Below are 19,457 nucleotides of genomic sequence, written 5' to 3' on the forward strand. Positions count from 1 at the left end.
TCTGCTCAGCTGCTTGAGTGCAGCATGGCTTGCACCCACCTCAGACATGGCCATTTTCTGATCATTAATTGCTGTCCTGCCTTACTCGTCCCTGTTGATTACAGACATATTTCAGCCTTGTTCAAAACCAGCCCGTGGGGCTGGTTTTACCATAGCCTTTAGAATCAGACTCTGTTTTACTGATGTGGTAAGTGGACCAGGTGAAGTCAGGGATACCAGGTCACAGGGATACCAGTCACAGCTGCTAACTGTTAATCAAGCATCTCCACTCACCTGGGTGCAGTTCCCTTGCCTGATTCTGACAAAACATCTGACTTCATCTCTCTCGCCCTCTCTCTCCAACAGCTGAGGATAGTTATCAAGTAGTGCACAGAGCTGCTGCTCCTCACTGATCTGAAAATGATGCCCTGCACTGGTCTTAGTTTGTCTTGGAGTGAGAGACTGAGTACATTTAATTTTTCTGTGTTGTCTTCTCATGTAGATGTAGAAGGAATTTTTATTCAATTTATCGTTGTCTTTGGAGTGGCAGGTGGAAACACTCCTTCTTGCCATAGTCTGAAAAAAGAGGTGGTTACGCCACCTACACAGTGCTTGACATTTGATAACACTTGACATGCTTGTGATGGTTATTTGGCATTTTTTAAATCAGTGAGAGCAGTCTGAAATGGAACAAGTTCTGATGCATTATGAAAAGAGAACTATGAATAAAGAAACAGGACCCTCAGTTCCTACTCTCTCCTCATGATGATTTTGCCTTTGCAGTGAGCAGCTGAACTGGTAAGAACATCTATGACTTGAAAGTAATTGAGGCTTCTTTGTTAATTAAACAGAAGAAGAAAGATAAGTGACATTTGCAATTGCTGATGGCTTCTTTATGGCAAATGAATTGCCGGATGGTCGATGTTGATGTTTTCCAGTTGATTTCCTTTGGATTCTTGGCTGGGATTGCAGCAGAGATTATTATTGTCTCACACATCTGCTAGACGATGAGTTTCCATTGTACCTCACTGCTCACAAACACGTGAATAACTTCCCCATTCACCACTTGTACGTGTGTCACTGCATCAACAGGGGAAGAAACATTCCCGTAGGCATACAGAGCTCTTGGATATGCTGCATGTGTTTGTTTTTGAAACCAACTGTCCCATCTGTGTGCTCTGTGCCTGTTTATAATTGAATGTTGAGCAGTGAGGAACACGACTTAAGTATGTTTTCTCTCAGTTTTTAGTAGTAAGACTGTAACTTCTCTTGAATGATTGAGTCACTTACCTGCCTGCCAGCAAGACATTACATTGCAGGATGGCATGTATAATGCCAGTAATGGCATTCTTTGGTGATTCTGTTGGTAACTAAAGGTGCTGAGTGTGTTCTTAGTAGTTGGTGGTTCTTTACAGTATGCATTTCCTGTGATGTAGTTTAAGCTTTTCACATAGAGGCACTCTTTTCCCCTCCGTGCTTTTCTGGGAATCCTAGCATTTTTTTGCTGTTGCTAGGCTTCTTGTTTGCAACAAGCTGATTGTATTGGGTTTGTGTTGCAAAGTCTTGGTAGCAGGGGCCTACAGGTGTGGCTTCTGTGAGAAAATTTTAGATGCTTCCCAGTGCCAGTTGGCTCCAGTATGGACTCACCATTGGCCAAGGCTGAGCCCATCAGCAGTGGTTGTAGCTCCTCGGGGATAAGATATTTAAGAAGGGGGAAAAAAACCTGCATGATCACAGCTGGAGGGAGGACTGAGAATATCCAAGAAAAACAGACACCAAGGTCAGTGAAGAAGGAAGGGCTGGGATGTACTATGACCTTGCAGCCCTTGGTGCAGACCATGGTGAGGCAGCTGTTCCACTGCAGCCCACAGAGAGAGATCCTCCTGCAGCCTGTGGAAGACCCGCACCAGAGCAGAGGAATGCAGGAAGGAGGCTGTGACCCCATGGGAAGCCCATGCTGGAGCAGGTTTGCTGGGCAGATTTGTGACCCTGTGGGGGATCCACCCTGGAGCAGTTTGTTCCAGAAGGTCTGTACCCTGTGTGAGGGACCCACTCTGGAGCAGTTTGTGAAGAACTGCAGTCCATGGGATGGAGTCATGCTGGAGAAGTTCAAGAAGGACTGTCTTCCAGGAGAGGGTCTCCATGCTGGAGCAGGGGAGGAGTGTGAGGATTCCTCCACATGAGGAGGAAAGAGCAGAAGAGCCAATGTGTGATGAACTGACCACAACCCCCCATTCCCTGATGCCCTGTGCTGCTCAGGGGAAGGAGGGAGAGAAAATTGGGAATAAAGTTAAGTCTGGGAAGAAGAGAGGGGTGGGGAGAAGATGTTTTTAAGACTTGGGTTTATTTCTCATTATCCTACTCTGATTTGATTAGTAATAAATAAACTAATTTTTCCAAGTTGAGTTGGTTTTGCCTGTGACTGGTGAATGATCTCTCCCTGTACTTATCTCAACCAATGACCCTTTCGTAATATTTCTCTCCCCTGCTCAGCTGAGGAGTGATTGAGCTGCTTTGGTAGACATTTGGTGTCCAGGCAGGGTCAACCTACCACACTGACTTAGTATTTTCTTTTCTGGAGATGCTCCTGTTTGCTAGGCTGCAAAAAAGTACCTGCTTCAGAGGTTCCTGTATCCCAGCTGGAAGTGATAAACATTTCAACTCAGCTAGCATGAATGTGTGTGTAAACAGGACAGAGGTGTACTGCAGCAGAGAAAAATTATGTTAAAAGATTTAAACCATGTTTTGTTTAGCTCATTATTATCAGTCCCATCTTTCTTCCAGACAGTTTTATCACAAGTATGTCAGTAGAATAAATCAAATGTACTACTGTAATGGAGCTGTAGGGGCAGATTTAGCCGAGATACACTCACCATTTACTATGCTGGAAAGCCTCTCAAGCAATGTTTTCAGTGAAGTAGTCCATGTTTTCTTTAAGTAGAGAGAAACATAATTCTAGTAACATCAGAGTTTTGGTTTTTTAAAAAATGATATTAAAAAAAGCATGGAAGTGCTGGTTTGACCTTGAATTTCAATGATTTTTCGGAACATATATCTCCCTGCATACTTTTCCATCCCCATGGCCAGCAAAGAACCAGAATAATATATACTGGAACAAATTTGTACTTGCACAGTGATAGCATCTTTCTTAATCTTGTGCAAATTCTATATAGTTTTGTTGCTAGTTTTACCTGAAAGAGTAGTGGTTAACCAGCCTGTAAGAGAACACTTTCACATTATTATTCGTGAACATCTTTGGTAATGTGAATTCCATTGTAGAGCTAAATCCAAATTTTAATGTTTAAGGAAAATACATTTTGTAGGATTTGGCTTTGCTAGTCCCCTTGTACTTATCACTGGAAGCAGAAAGAATTTCAGTGTTGAACTTTTTGCTGTGTTTATGTCCTTAAGCTTTGCATTTGCAATTACCCATTCTCTAATACTACCTCTTTTTTGGGGGGGAGGGAATGGTGGGGGTGTGAGGGGGTTGAGCTATGCAGCTAATATTGGTGCTCCTGTGCTTTTTGGGAATAGTCTGTAGGAGCAGATCCAAAGGAAGTCCCCTTCCACAGCAAAAGAAGGAAGAGGAGACAGGATATGGACGCTGAACTGATCAACAACCCATACATCCTTCCTTCCTTTCTTTCTTGCCTCCCCATGTTAGTTCTGCATACAATGTAGGATGCAGTAGGATATCTTTTTTCACCTTGGATTCTTTCCGTGTAACTTTTTTTAGGTTTTGCTATTTAAAATAACATTTACTGTCGCTTCTCCATCGTCAGCAACTCATTCTGCCAACAGCAAATGCTATAAAAATGGGCAAGACTATAGACCTAGCTCTGACAGTCCTGTACACTACAAGGGAAATATAAAATGAGGGTAAAGGCAGGAAAAGAGGGGTCATCTGGAAAAAAAAGCAATACAATATTCTATTTGCCTGCTTTGGGTGTTGTTATCCTGATTGCTTCTGTTTCTGTTGTTTGCTGATTGTTTTATCCTATTTTCCTCTTCCCACATTTATGCTCTCTCTTCATTGCTTCTGTAAGTTAGTTTTACTGCTTCATGAAGGACGAATATGTTTAATGGTCACTTTGTAAAATCAGAGAAACAGGGTTTTTTTTTTCTCACTAGCTATCTACCTGAGATCAAACTCTAGATCCTTTATGCCACGCAATATAGCTTGGGTGCATGCTGTTGGGAGGGGAGAAGGGCATTAAAACCCAGAGGGCAAGTAAAAAGAGCTCACCTGGGAAGCAATAGGAAATAATATCCTTGGCATCACCTTACCCTGAAGAAAATGGTGTTTAAAAGTAATTTTAAGTTTTAGGGGTTGGCTTACCCAGGAGTTGACAGTGGTGGTAGTCAATAGGCATTCATGTGTACTCATATACAGAAGAGAGCCTCAAAATTACTTTAAAAGTCCAGAGGGAAGGAGAAAATTATTCAGGCTTGGTGGAAGAAGAGAGGTAAAAGCATAATAAAGTAAATAGACAAGACAGATGCTTTCTTAAGGTCTGAAAGACAATGGATGGCTGGAGTGGAGTTGTATAAAATGCAACTTTTTTCTGCAAGTGATAACTCTTGGGGTATTGCATGTTACACAGGCTGTTATATATCAGAAGCAGCACCTGACTCTGGGAGCAGAAGGTAAAAAAGCCTGAGGGGAGAAAAGCTATGAGACCTTGTTTCTGCAAGGATAGGGAAATGACGAAGTGGTCAAGTATTTGGCATGTGGGCAGAAAATGTCAGCCTCGATGCTAAGCTTGACCTGTGCACCTTAATAACATATAGAAAAACCCAAGCTGACAGTGTGCTGACTTATTTGCATGTCTTTCTCTGAATTGCTTCTGGAGTCTGTCAGCCATGTTTTGTCTTACCAGACCTTGTGGGTTGCAAGGTGCTCTTTTGGGTGGGTTGGAAGGTGCTCTTTTGGGCCTAAAATTCCCATTTTCCTCTCTGCTTCAGTCCGTGTTGTTAAATTCTCTCTGAGAGGAACTGGTCCTGCTCTGCATTGACAGGACAACAGCAACACCCAGGCAGCTAAATTCTGTTGCCCTTCCCAATTTCTTTATTGCAAGCTGTCATGATATTATTGCAAGATGGGTGGTATTTGTTTTAATTACCATTTCAGCTGCTGGTGTTAGCGATTAAATAAGAATCTTACCTTTCTCTTAAAAATAAATCTCCAGAATTTGTAGGTGTTGAGAAAGAGTTGGAAAATGTGGTAATGTGGTGTGAATTATACTCTGGAGGCTTAAATGCTAGGAAACAAAGCAGCAAACTTTAACCTTCCCTTTATTTTATTGCTGTTTCAGCATCTGAGGCTGCTGAAAAATCCTTTTTCCTTTATCTTTTCTTTTCTGTCCTTTTTTTTAATTTGTTGGTTGCTTTATAATTTTCAGCTACATGGATTGATAATACTGCAGATCAAAAATCACTTCTTCACTTCTTGGATTTTTAATTAGAATTTCCATGTGAACATCTCTGCAGATTTTCAGCAGCCAATTGAGGAAATATAAAGAGAAAGAATATAATTTTTAAATGAATGGTCAGCATTGTTGGATAGCTCTTGAGTTTAAATATAAATGTTACTGAAAACTACATTCTGTGAGTAAGTAGAGCAGGGCAGTGCTCTGGTTTTTGCATTGTGCCAGCTATTGTGTAGATGGACTCCAAACTTAAGAAAATTGGTAAAATATTTGAAAGAAGAAGGGATTGTGTCTGTATTATGAATGATGGTGTTTGTTCCGGGGCAAAATTCTCTTTTTCTTCTTAAATCTTTAAAGGATTTAGGACTAAGTCATGTTGAACAATGGTGTGTTCATCCAAGGAGAACTGCTGAGTGCATTTAATAATCTTTGCTGGTTGTCTCAGCACAGAATGTGCTGATTATAGATAGTGCTGCCTTCAAAAGCATGCTGCTAGCAAGAGCGTTACGTTTATTTTGGTAGATCAGATATGCACATTGTTTCAGACACTCTGCCATGTCCAGCTGCTGTTTGGAAAGCAGAGTTTCAAGGCATAGTTGCTCCTTGCTTTGACCTCTCCCATTGTTTTCTGAGGGGTGGAGATGGTAGCAAATTTTGTATTTTTTTCTGGACATGGCACTTAGTATCCTTGTCTAGTTGACATGGTGGTGTTAGGTCATTGGTGGGACTCAATGGTCTCAGAGGTTTTTCCAGACTAATTGATTCTGTGATTCTCTCCTGCTGTTGTCATTGTACTAGACACTGAAGGTGTTAGCCAGGTAAGAGCAAATTCTTTTCCTGTTTCTGTCCTATAAGCCTCTAATTTATTTATGTGCTTTATTTCAATGCAGACTTTAGTAACGTGCCTGACATCACATCCAGTTTGAAAAGGAGCAGTACTGATGGCACTCTGGACCAAGTGCCACACAGGGAGAAGACTGATCCACCCTTCAGGGTAAGAAAATACTTGACACAACCATCCTTATGAACCAAAAGGCAATGTTGTAGTGTTAATGCTCTGCATTTTGTTGGAAAGAATTTACCATATGGCATTAGCTTGAAAAGATTTGTATGCATATTAGCTGTACTTGGAGTTTTAGTATCTTGAGGTCACCCTGACAGGTCAGCATCTACAGCACAGCTGCTGCATCTGCAGGAGGAGTGTGATGGGGCAAATGGCAAGCAGGAGGAGACTTGTCAAATTCATTCTTCTATGTGGCTTGAACCCAATTCCTGCAGAGAACAGTAAAGCTGCTACAGCTTTCTAATTGATTCAGTTTGTCTTCTCTTTTTGCTGATCTTTCTGAGGCTCACTGATAATATTACAGTGACCATAGCAATACTATGTCAGTAGTTTTAAACTGGGCTACAGGCTTGGAGAGGTGCAGTGTTTGAGAGGTAGTGATTGCTACTCTCTCATTTGGAGACCCTTTATGTGTCTGCAGTTTCTATTTGATGTTGCTGGACTAATGGTTTTCCTTCCCTCAGCAAGGGCTTTGGGGCTGAGGCAGGAATGCCCAGAATTAGTGCCCATCTTCATGCACTGGTCTCCAAAGAGCAGCTCTTTGTCCATTTTGCTCTGAATCAGGCAAATTGCAACCTGTGTCCAATTGAAGTGCATATTGTTTAGAACCTCCCAACTGCAAGTGTGGGTAGTGTTTTTGAGTTGGTGGCCATGATTTTACCTGGCATTGCCATTCTGACAACAGAAATGTGTTTTTAAATTCTGCTGATGAGTTGGTTGTATCTTCAAGCAAATTTGTGATAACACTTGTGTTAGCACTCTTGCATAACAGGAATGACGTTAGAGTTTTTATGGTTCTGGAATATATTACTGTCTTGTGCTGGGTTGTATGAAAAATTCGTAGAGATCAGACAGAATGTTAAAACTCAGAGGACTGGAATAGGAAGATACATTGTGCCTTTAACCATACCTATTGAGAGGAGCTGTTAATCTTACTTTATTATTACTTCATAACCTACTTCATAACCTACTATCACATAGGTGATTTTATGCCCTTTCCCTAGGGAATAAGGAGGAGCCCAGGGATTGTGGGTCCTCAGCCCATCTCCTGCTGCCCAAGGGGATTCCCACAGAGATGATCTGTGTCCTGTGTAAGGATTGCTTATGCTTCCCCAAAGTCTTTGCAGCCAGACAAGAATAAACTGGATTTTCTCCCCTTAGGAGGAAAAAATTTTGAAAGGAGTATTGTGGATTTCTCTGCTCTGCTCTTTTAGGATTTCTGCCTGGCTTTAGGGGTGGGGATCTTTGTGGGAGCACAGCAGAGGTGACCCCAAGGCTTAGGATGTTTTGATGGCTGTTTTCACCAGGCCAGGCTCCCTGAGTACCCTGAGGTGCCCTGCTCACCCAGATTATGCAGCGTCCCCATGCACTGTGTGGACAGAAATGCTGACCTGCTATCCTGCTGGAGGGGAGGAGATTCTGGGACATCAGCTTTGCTGTAGCAAAAGAACAAAGCCAGTCCTGATGGCCTGTGTCAAATACACCAGGTGCCAGAAAATTAGGGAGAGTTCCGACTATTTAAATACACAGAGAGCAATTGATGTACACTAGTTGCTGCTTTTAATGCACTAAATTTGCTCCAATGCTCCAAATTACATGCTGCAATTAAAGCTCAAAAAAAGAGGGAAAAATGGACAGGTCTCCTCCCTGCCCTCCCTCCAGCCTCAAAATTGTCATATTCAGCAGTTATTAGGGCTTTTGCATGATTTGCTGAAGTAATTGCCCATTCTGTATTGCAGTTCACTTCTTGAGCTGACATGCAGGTCTGCTACTGTCATTTTAAAAATTATTTGAGGCTGTCCTGGTTTTGTAGGTACAAGGGTGGAAAACAGCCTGGCAATCAGAGGCAGTTGGACTGCAGCTGTAAACAAGTCTGTGACAGCTCTATAATTTCTGCAAATGGTTTGTAATTGATTGCTGTCTTTCTTTTGGAGGGTGCCTATTACCGTCAGAGTTTTTGTCTGACCCTTTTGATATCCCCAATAGATGTAGAAGTAAAGAAAACCCAAACCTAACAGTTAAGTTCAGGTGCTGTGTATTGTATGTGCTTTTGTGATTATGTATGACAGGAATTAAAATTACTTCTGTTTTTATATCTGTGATTTGGGACTGCTCACCAGATGAACAATAACTATTGCTAATAAAAGCTAGTTTGAGGAAATTGTGCAGACTTGAAAAGTGTAGCATCTGGATTTGGGGTTGTAGATTTTTTTTTTCCTTTGCCTTCTGTTTCCTGCATGTGCTGACTTGACCTCCCACGCCTGTGGACACCATTAGTGCAGTAGGCAAGTAGGCGATGCTGCAGAAGTATGGGGGAGAGGAGCTCTGTAAGCACAGCTCTGTGGAGGAGAGGCTGGTGCTGCTGAGAGGTTCTGAGCACAGCCTGGAACAACAGGCAGTTTGGGATTATTTCAGGGGAGACACAGCTAGAGACGCTCACTTTCCAGTTGACAGCAACCGTAGATGTGATTGTTTGGCTCTGAGGGAGCAGGCTCCTTTGAAGTTTGCTTGATTTTTGTCCCGTAACATGTAAGTAAATAAAAACCAGTCTTAAAGCTTTGGATTTAATGGTTGCATGTCTGATTTCTGGATTTTATGTCTCTTGTTTTGAGCATTTTCATTTGTCTGTTTTTCACTATTTTCTTGATCTCATACCAAGCTAAGGTTAGGCATCATCTTAACTGAAAGTACAGTGAGGCATTTCAGAAGTGCCTAATAATCTCAAAGAAATAAGTCTTTTATTGCATGTGTACTACATTCAAACATGCCTTCATTTAGTCAGTCATTCATGGATTTTTTTTTAATTTTTTTTTTTAATAGACTGGGAAGTGAATGCATTTAGGAGGGCAAGAGAGTCTAGTATCGTTCTGGAAAGCTGTTCCTTTAGTTACAAAATAAGTTCCTTAATTTATAAAATGTTATTAAACATACATGTATATCAAGAGCTATCCATTCCAGATGTGCAATTGTTCTGACAGCTCTGCATTCTCTGGGATACCCCATTTGTACTTTAATACCTTTAACCTTATCTTCAATTTTATTTAACAGTGATAGCTATTATACTTGTAACACATTGTGCTTCAGTACATTTTCAAACTGTGTTAAAATACTGTTTATGTGGCAACAGCATGTTGTCCTTGCTCTTGGTTCTGGAGTATGTAGATGTTCTGTTGACAGAAGAATATGCGACCTCAGAAAAACTGTGAATTGAGCATGCCTGTCAAAGTAATTAAGTTTAGTTATGTTTAATCATTTTGAGAAGTAATTGTCTGTGCTACTGGTGCTCATTAAATCCTGGTATGTTGGCAGTTGCCAAGAATCAGGCTCTATTTACATCAAAGTAGTGTGAAGTCGAATGAACAAAAAATGCAACTTTTCCTTTAGCTAGTTGTGATTTCTAATTGCAAACTATATTGGCTAGAAATGTTTTCTCTAACCCACTGTTGGTTGTAAGATTAAGTTTAGTAGTCTGTCACTAACTTGCTTATCTTTACTTTGTATTTTCAGTGCATAAAAAATAACCTTTTATGAAACATAGCTAGAAGGGGATATTTTACTATATAATTACCTATTATTTTAAGGTCTCTAGAAAGAGACTTGCTGTCATCTGACTTTTGGTTGCTCTGAATCTTTTGAGTGTCATCAGAGAGATGCATTTCTGAAATCATATTAAATCTAACAGACATAAAAAAGTAACTTCATATAAATGCACGTTTGAAAAGGGAAAGATGTATTTTCACTTTAAGTATTTTACAGATCATAAGAAAAAACCTTAGGGTATACTCTCTGCAAATATTTCACATAACTTCATTATGTCCTCAGCTGTGTCTTAGAGATCTTTAAGAAACTCAAGAAACCCAGTAAAAATACTATTGTGATGGCTTTTAATCATTATAGAAACAGTCAATGCATACTGAATTGTTTTATGGTGGCATCTTCAAAAATTAACATTGCAGGTGCAGAAATGGAAGCTGCTGCGTGAGAAGCTTTGAATGTTAACAAGAATTGGCTTTTTAAAGAATGGCAAACTGGTTTCACTTTGTAAGGCTTTGAAATGCTTCCATATTTCTTTCAAACAATGAAGGAAAATTTATCCTGGTAATAAGTTGAATATAGAAACTTGGGGAAATTGCCTTTGCCGTTGCCTCTTAAAATAGTCACTTTACTCTCAGCATGGGTTATTGATCATACATTAATGTGTGTATATGAGGACAATTCTGTCTCCATCATCTCTTAATAAAAAAGAAATAAATTTTATACACTGCCAGGACAAACCCCATTTTTTTCCTTTAAGAATATGATTCTTAATGCAATGAACAGAAGTTATGGTTAAAAATCCTAGAACACCTTTCCCTAGCTTGAGCTTATTTAGATTATCTCAACTAATTAATCTTTCCCTCTCATTTGATGATCATGTTCCCTTTTCCTTCATCTGATAAGGAAATGAGAATTCGTGGCAAGTCTGATCAGTGGAGTTCATGACACTTTTGGCAAACACAAATCTGCAACTCCTGCAGGACGGAGCATTTTCATCAAATGGTTTCAGCTTTTCATGGGGATGAGGTCCAGGCCAATATGATGGCCCTTCTTGAAGTGCCCATTTTTACAGATATAGTGGACAAAAAGAAGGTAGAAAAAAAAGATGTCCTTGTGTGTTTCAGAAGTTTTGTTCTTGGATGCTTGAGTTTCCTATGTAATATCAAATCATCCTTGCAGTGTTTTTGAAGCTTGCGTGTTCTGTTTATTGTGATGCCAATTGTGGTCATTCTTCTACTTGCCAGAGCAGTGAGAAGTACATTTCCATGAAGTCGGCATGTCTGGGACCATGGTGAGAAATCTGGTTTTTGATTTCCTTGCACACACCACTGCTTTTTGTGTTCAAGGAGCCAACATGCACATATGCTTGACTTGGGCAACTGTTCAGGTTTTTTTGTAGCCCTTCCAATCAAAGGTGTATGTGCAATTGAGCAGCTCATTTGCTCATATCTGATGGTGCCCAGGAGGTGTGAATGCAGAGAGAGAATGGGTCAGAAAGAAAACTCATCTTTCAAGTTCTGCATCATGCAGCTACCTTAGGAAGATTCCCAAAACCGTGTTTTCAACAGATGCAAAATACATGTGTTGGGATTTCAAAATGGAAATCACTCTGTTATCTATTAGCTGATTTCACACAGCTATTTCTGTAATGAAATGTGACTATTGTAAAGAGCTTGCTGCCTTTTATGATTTTGGCCTCTTATATATACAACATAGCCACCACTGGAGGGCTGGTTTTCATAAGTTGAAGAAATTAGCATTTTGTCTTCAAAGTCTCTAAAGCTGATTCGAAACGCCTCCATTAGTAGTATGACCACAGCCATCAACTTCTGATGCAGAATAATTCAAGGGTAAAAATCCCTAGGTACAATATACATTGAGGTCTAAGTTCAAATCAGGATGAGAGAAAATGTATCTCATTGCTGGTCTGCCTGAATGCTCAGTTGTTAAAGCAAAAAAGCATGGTTTGATTTTTGGTGAGAGGAAGGGGGCAACTGTGGCAGTTGCCATGGAATGGCAGGAGTGGAAGGTAGTTAGTAATCATTACTCATACTTTCACTCCAATCCCAACAGAAAATTCATGCAATTGTTCAATGTTTGTGGAAGATTTGAATGGTATTTTTTCTTCCAGAAGAATACAAGTGGATGCTAGTAATGATGTATTCCTATGATTTATCACCTACAAAACATTGTACATTGTGATCTGTATCAGATGGACTTTGGAGTAGTTCAGGGCAGTGTTATTCAAAACACACCTAACTGCTTTCTACTGCTGCTGTCAGTAAATGGAATCCTATTTATTATATGGATCATATGTATTATATATATGTGGTGGTTCATTTATTTATTTTGATCTGGTGATGACACTCATCACTCTCAAAGATGAGTATGGGATCACCAGTCTGACTGCATGTATATAAGCAATGTATGTGAAATAATTTTGTTAAGCAGACTGTAAAAATTAAAAATCTTGGAAAGGGAATGTTAGCACTAACCAAGAAAACACCAATTGTTGAGCTCCATTGAAAGAAAACCAAGCAGAAATGCCCAGAAGCTCAACAGAGCCCCATACCCACTTCTTGCATGGAGGCAATTCCAGCTGAATGTTGTGATGGCTTCTCATTAGCTCTGTTTTGCGTGTCCCGGGCAGTTCCCACTTGCACAGCATGTCATTAATTGCAGGAGAGCTGCCTGCCTGAAGGTTTACTCAGCATCCATAGGACATGAAGGATTTTTCCTTTATTTTAATCATGAAAACTTCTTTTCAGCAGTTGATGACATCCAAAAGCCTGGGGAGTAGTCTGCAATTAACATTTTTTTTTTTTTTTTTTTTTTTTTTTTACTTTACTTTATAGGAGGGGGATTAACAACATGGTACTCTCAAAATCATGTATAGCCTCTGCAATCCAAGTGTCATTTTCTTCCAGATGTGACATGCATTTAGGGAATCTCAGAGCTGACATGGGAAAATAGCATGTTTCTCAGCAGTGGTTTCCTTGATTCATTTGTGCCTGGAGGGGACTGTTCTATATTGAAAGCATGACAAACCTGTGGGGAGTTCTGCTAATTAGTGTGCTTCCCTTGCAGATAGCCCAGCCTACGGTGACCCTACCAGAGCTGGTGGCTCCAGCAGTGTGGACCTGCTGGCAGGCCCCTGCTCTCTTCCTGTGCCTTTTGAGAAGGGTATCAGTGAAACTGTAGCCCTTCAGAAGTTCATAAGAATTTTGCAAATTATTCTAATTAATTAGATAAATTATTCAGTGTATTAATCTATTGCTCAGAGAAGGCACCAGAACTGGTAGACAATAGGTTACAGAAGGCTTGCTGTAAACCTACCAGTGAGTGCTACTGCCCAGTCCTGAATTTGACTTTGTTGTGTTGATCCTGGAGTTCTTCATCCCCTATGGATGGCCCAAAATTCAAATGTAAGAGCTGTGAGTCTTGGCTAGCACAGCGAAGGAGCTGCAAAACCGCAAGGCTTAAAGCATGGAAAGTGCTGTACCTAATGTGAACCTGTAACCAGGTCAGGCTGTAGATGGAGACCTGCTTGCATAGTTACTGGTAGGGAGGCACAAGAAGGGTAGGAAAGAAGACCATAGGGTCTGCACAGTATGTGCAGTTCCTGCATGCAGAGGTGCGACCTTGTGCAGCTTTGTTTTGTGCTATTACTTTGAGGCCTTGGGGCTTAGGGGGAGGGGGTATTTGTTGTCTTTCCTCCAACTGAAGGAAACGTCCTCTCAAAAGTACTGAGACAGCTTTTGGTGTAAAACATACAGATGGTTTTGATCAGGAAAAGAAATTGTGTTGTGTTGATGCTTGCAAATGAAGGAAGCCAGTGGGAGAGGACTTACAACACAGCTTTTCTTTGTAGTCATCTGGGAAAAATCCATAAGGCTTACCTGCAGATGAAAAGGGAAGCATATGACAGGAGCCCTGAATCATTGCAACAGGATATGGTTAGCAGTGTCTCTGGAGACACCCGTGACTTCATTGATGAAGGGCAGGAAGCTGCCTGGGAGCCCACCACCCTTTGCTGGTCACCTGCAGTGCAGGATATGACGGCAGTGTTTCACTTTGCAATGAAAGGCAGAGATATCTAATCACATTTCTGATAGACACAGGGAACTGGGTAACCTCTCTGCCAGCTGCAGAATATTTGGTGGTTTGTTTTTTTAAAAAATTAAGGTACTGTTCAGTTGCAGTGTTGACAGTAACGTATGTGTTTTCCCCTTGTGATGCAAAAGCAACTAAACCCAATTTTAGTGCATGCCAGGGTATGTGATCTGTCCAGCAGTCACCCATAGCACACAAAGTCACTTTAAATTTGCACAAAGTTTCAGTATAGGATTTCAGATAAATACTGCATCCTGGATGCCATCATAACTTCAATGGAGCTTTGATTCCTATTTTGCTCTGTCAGGAACGTGTAATGACAAAGGTAGACCTGAAATACCAAAACTGAAAAATGTCTGCTACCTGCAGCAAATTCTGCAAAATAAAAGATAACAAAAAAGCACATGAAAGAATGGAAGAGGCAGAAGAATTAAAAAAAAAGAAAAAAAAAAACAAAAAAAAAACCCAAAAAAAAAACCTAAGGGGTCAGTTGAGTCAGATGCACAGGGAAGTTCCACCAGACTTTCATGTTTTGTTACCTGTTGTCTCTTGTTAACATATTGTGAGCAGACATAGACATCCTCTCACATGGTGATCATTTCCTTCTGGGACAGCGGAATTCTCCTGTAGCTCCTAAACAAAGCCTTGCCAAAACCAGGGGAGAGGTTGGTGTAGAGTTCAGAGAATCTATATTTGTCTTTACAGGGGAGTTACTGTGTCTTTTAACATTTGGAATGCAAAAATGCTGACTACTAACAAGAACAGATAGGCGTTGCCTTCTCTGCCTCCAAAGGTGTCACACTGCAAAACTATGTTGTGAAACATGAGTGCAACTGCAAAGATAATGTCTCAGTGGTTGCTACAGTTTCTAATGCAATACTTGAAAAGTTTTTGCATTGAGCACAAAATACTTTCAGTGAGAATGTTACAAACAATATTTAAGATGCTTGAAATTAAAAAAAAAAACAACAAGAATTCACTTCAAACATTTGGAATGCTAACTGATTTTTTAATCACTGGAATTAAAGCAAGTGTCTTCACTGTGGTCAATTATGCTTTGAAAATACATTTTGACGGCATTTAAAAACCATGTTATTAGTATAATAAGCATGACAGGAAAATATGCAGAAAAATTATCCACCCACAGTTATAAAAGTGAAAAACAGACTCCCTCTAGATCAGTGTAGAGGTCTGGAGACAAGCTGTATTAATCCTGAGCTTAAAATGCTTGGAGACCACTAACATTGCAGAGCTCCTGTTAGTGCAGGGTACGTAAGTACATGTATATTTTTAAATACGTGTCTGTGTGTGTGTCTACATATGTATATTGTGTATATGAATCATGCTTCTGTGTCACCAGTGGTCTAGACTGATGTTACAAAGTAGCCCTCAAGTGCTTGGGATTGTCCTGCAGGCAAGCCACTGTTTCCTTTCATTCGAAGTGTACACTGATGGAGCAAAATTAGCCTTTTACCTTCATGCATTAAGGGCAAAAGCAGGATGGGAAATGAACTGGAGGCAGATAAGCACACCTACACATATCAGGACAATAGAGGGAAGCCCATATTATGAAGGATGTCACTGTTATGGTAACTATCAAGGCTGGTGCCACTGAAATGGAAAGATGAAAAACAGATGTCGGTAAAGGGAATGTGCGTTATTCAAAGTACACAGGAACAAACAACAGGGCTATGTCATTTTCCCAGTGATCTTAAAAATATTTCACAGTGATGGATTATTTCACTTGTTTTTGAAAAGTGCTTGAGTGCTGCTTCTGTGCTTCTAGAGAAAAAGAAAGGCTAAATGAAAAGCATTCATTCATTTGCTTTGCTTTAGTTTGTGTTGTTCCCCTTTTTGATTTGTCCAAGTCCCTCAATAGGAGATGGAAAGATTACTGAAACATAATTGTCTTTTTTCTAATGAATACACATTAAAAAAAAGCTGTTAATTGGTAACATCTTTTAGCTGGCATATGGCTAGCTAATAATGCAGGCTTAATTAGCAAATCTGGGGAAGAATAACTTCCTAATATGGAATTAAAAAGGCCTGTCATTGTTTTTCATCAAGATTGACGATATTGCTTGGACCTGAAATTTAGCAACTTTTTTTTTTTTCTCAGTCCCAGTGGATGAGCTGTGCTTTTACATGTATTTATTAGAAAAATAGAGCTTGAAAGTGCAACAACTAATGCAGATAGAAAACAAAGAAACAGTAGCTCTCCAGAAAGTGTAGTTATACTCTTAATACACAGTATTTATCTTAATCTGGTGACCTGGCCTGTGTTATTTTTAAAATAACATATGCAGCACTTTAAACTTTTAATTTCCATGAACTACTTATTTAATTTTTATCTTCATACTTGCTCTGTGGATCCCTAGGATCTGTGGACTACTGCAGAGGCACCCACTAATGGTGGATAAGAACAGTAGTAGCCATGTACATGCTGCACAGTGATCTATGAATTTGGATTTTTAAACCAGACTGCACATCCACTGAAAAATGAAATGTTAGCAGGCAAAACCTCTCTTGCTCCTTCAAGACCATTTCCTCAATTTTCTGTTTACAGTTTTCTCCCGCAGTGAACCTGATATGTCTCCAAGAGGAAGAAAGGGCACAGTCCATCCGCTAAGCAAGAGGTTCCTGCTGCCGTGATGTGTTCTGCATGTCTTATCAGCAGCATGTTGTTTCAGGGCTCCAGCATCATTTTTCCTCTGATAGGCAGCCTCTCAGTGACTGAGCTGTACAGTTTGGCAAATGCTGAGCTGTCAAGTTGTGCTAATGATTTGGAAAGAGATGGATGTAAGTTTAATTGCAGTAATTAAAGGAGAAAGCTGTGTTATTCCCTTGCTTGTATGAAGGTGAGCATCCTTGAAACCTTGGGAGCAGTGCACTCATAACCAAGGATATAGATACCTAGGCTTGGTGTATCATTGGGGTTCAAGAAAAGGGTTTCCTAGGGAGCAGTAGGTGCTGCCAAGGGCAGTGTTGAATGAAGCCGTACAGCTCAACTTCATTGCACTGTAGGAGTTCTGTGATAGGGGCAACATGGGAGTTGCTGTGTTTTATTATGCCACTGGTGTAGTTCTCCTTTTATTAATGAATTGCTTGTCAGTCTTTTATCTCTTCAGTTCAGTGTTGTCATGTCCTATAATGTTTTATTTAAAGCTGCATTGTTCGTAGAGTAATCTATCTGTAGACCCAAATGGTTTTGTAAAAATATGTCAATATCAGAACTCTTACTTTCAAGCCTGAATTTATTACTGAGCTCATTTTAAATTTCTTTTTATTGATGTAATTATGGCTAAAAAGTTCAAACAAAGGACAAGCATAATTATATAAAGAAATCATCCAGAGAGCTGCCTATTTGTTTTTCATTTTATCATTGTAAGAGCATTTGTATGCCTAAACATTTAGCAGCATATACCCTTGACAGAGCATCAGTGCTATTGATAAATTATGCTGACCTTCAGGGCAGTCAGCACTCTCTAGATATTTTTAGGTATTTGGCTAACTTTCTCAAAGCACCTGATGTTTTGTTTATGCAGTAAATTTCACAGGCAGGGAGGCAGGTATATTTCTGGGGAGATCAAACCCATCTTCCCTTGTCATAACTGAACTTTGTCCTGCTCTCACCACATCAAGCTATTTATAAAAAAACCTTCTCATCTAGCATGTTTTTCCTTCATTTGTAGCAACAAAGGGAGGCATGGCAGGTCTGTCTGTGTTCTTATACACTGCTTAGCCTCCTTGCCACTGGGATGTTGTCAGCAATCTCCGATTTTGGGTAATCGGCACAAAAGAGAAACTTGTGCAGCTGAGCTCAGAGGGAAGGTGTGTTTGTGGGGGGTCACAACATCTGTGGCTTCCTTCCGAGGGCTCCTTCCTTTGGCAAAGTTTGTATTCACAAGCCGCAATGCCCGCCTTCAGGAGGAGTAAAACCAGAGCTAAGAGTTTAGCGCTGGCTCGCAAAACCCAGCAGCAGGCAGCAGCAGCTTACGGCTCCCTGCACAGGATGTTCTCTGTGGTGAGTTCTGCAGCGGCGTGGCTTCAGCTGGGGGTGCTGCTTAATTAGGCTGGGATGATGGGGCTGCAGGAGCATCCAAGCTGCCTGTACCTGATCAATAACGACTGTCTCAGCATTAGTAATCAAATAATGGATTCTCACGGTGTGTAGTTGGGGGCTGAGTTTGTACCAGTGCTCTGCATGGGAAAAGGTTTGGGGTTTCTGAAGTTTGGGGGAGGGAAGGGTGGGTTAGTTGCCTGCACTGTTTGCTGCTGTGCTCAAGCAAATTGTTATTTCTTGCATCTCTCAGAGAATAGGGCTAAGTAAGATCCATATTTTGACAAGAAGTGGGAAGGTTTTAAAAAGATTTCTCATGGAAATTTGGAAATGACTGCAGCATGAATATTTTAACTGTTTCTCTGTTTTTTCACAATTAAGTTAGTATTGTGGAAATAGGGAGGGAAAATATGATCTATAATGAAGGTAAAGCTGGCAAAATATATGTACTACACAGGTGGCTGTATATATGTGTGTGTGTATATATATATATGTATGTATGTATGTATGTATATATGTATTACACAGGTTGCAGAAAAATAACATGAGCCTCCTGCATTAAAACTGACAACATCAGGATAAGAACCTGGGGTAGGAAGAACTGACAGTTTTTTACAAAACCAGGGTTTGGGAACATTTTTATTGTGTGCTTTGATGTTGCCTTATAAGACTCTCCTTTTTGTGACCTGGGCTGTCAGGGTTCCTCTTTTTGTTTTCCTGATGCTCTCGTCTTTACATTTTGTATAGTCAGGATTTAGTGTCCTGCGATGGAAATCACTTCTGTTTTGCTTTTGACTTTGGTATGAGTTGGGACAGATGACTTTGGAGACGGAGCACAGCATCTATGAACTCAGTGGTTGCTGCTTGTCCTGGGAATCTGGTCAATGTTACTGCTTGACTTGGTTTATAACAAGAGTTTCAGTCAAGTACCTCAGTCACCACTGATGGTTCTTCTCTAAGACAAAGTGTGGCAGGTGAGAGGGAAGATTTGCCACCATGCAAATATCACTATCTCAGGCACCACATTAGGTGGGTTGCATCTTGGCTGTTTTACACAGCTGTATGTTCAGCCTTCTTTCAGGCCTTACCCTGTGCTCTCAGGAAAGAATTACTGGGTCAGCAGCCCCTCCCTCTTCTTATAGTATTTGTGATAATTGTAAATGAGGTTGGTGACATCCAATTCTGTTAACAGGCTGATTTGCTAATGTAAATCTCTGAAATTGGGAAATTCTAACTCAAAGACAAAAGTTCCTTGTTAATTCCTTGCCTTTTGTAT

General features: G+C 40.4%; 1 protein-coding gene across 15 annotated transcripts in view; it reads left to right on the plus strand.

Annotated features, from left to right (window-relative positions):
* The window catches only part of TIAM2 (TIAM Rac1 associated GEF 2), a 166,911-nt gene that overhangs the window by 129,320 nt on the left and 18,134 nt on the right, over window positions 1-19,457 (plus strand). For 12 of the 15 annotated variants that reach the window (XM_038131913.1, XM_038131907.1, XM_038131906.1 and 9 more), the window contains one exon: window positions 6,299-6,402. In XM_038131913.1, the coding sequence (XP_037987841.1) occupies window positions 6,299-6,402 (104 nt within the window). The other 3 variants (XM_038131920.1, XM_038131921.1, XM_038131918.1) reach the window with 3 other exon arrangements.

The sequence above is a fragment of the Motacilla alba genome, chromosome 3 (genome assembly GCF_015832195.1).
Source record: "Motacilla alba alba isolate MOTALB_02 chromosome 3, Motacilla_alba_V1.0_pri, whole genome shotgun sequence".
Lineage (NCBI taxonomy): Eukaryota > Metazoa > Chordata > Aves > Passeriformes > Motacillidae > Motacilla > Motacilla alba.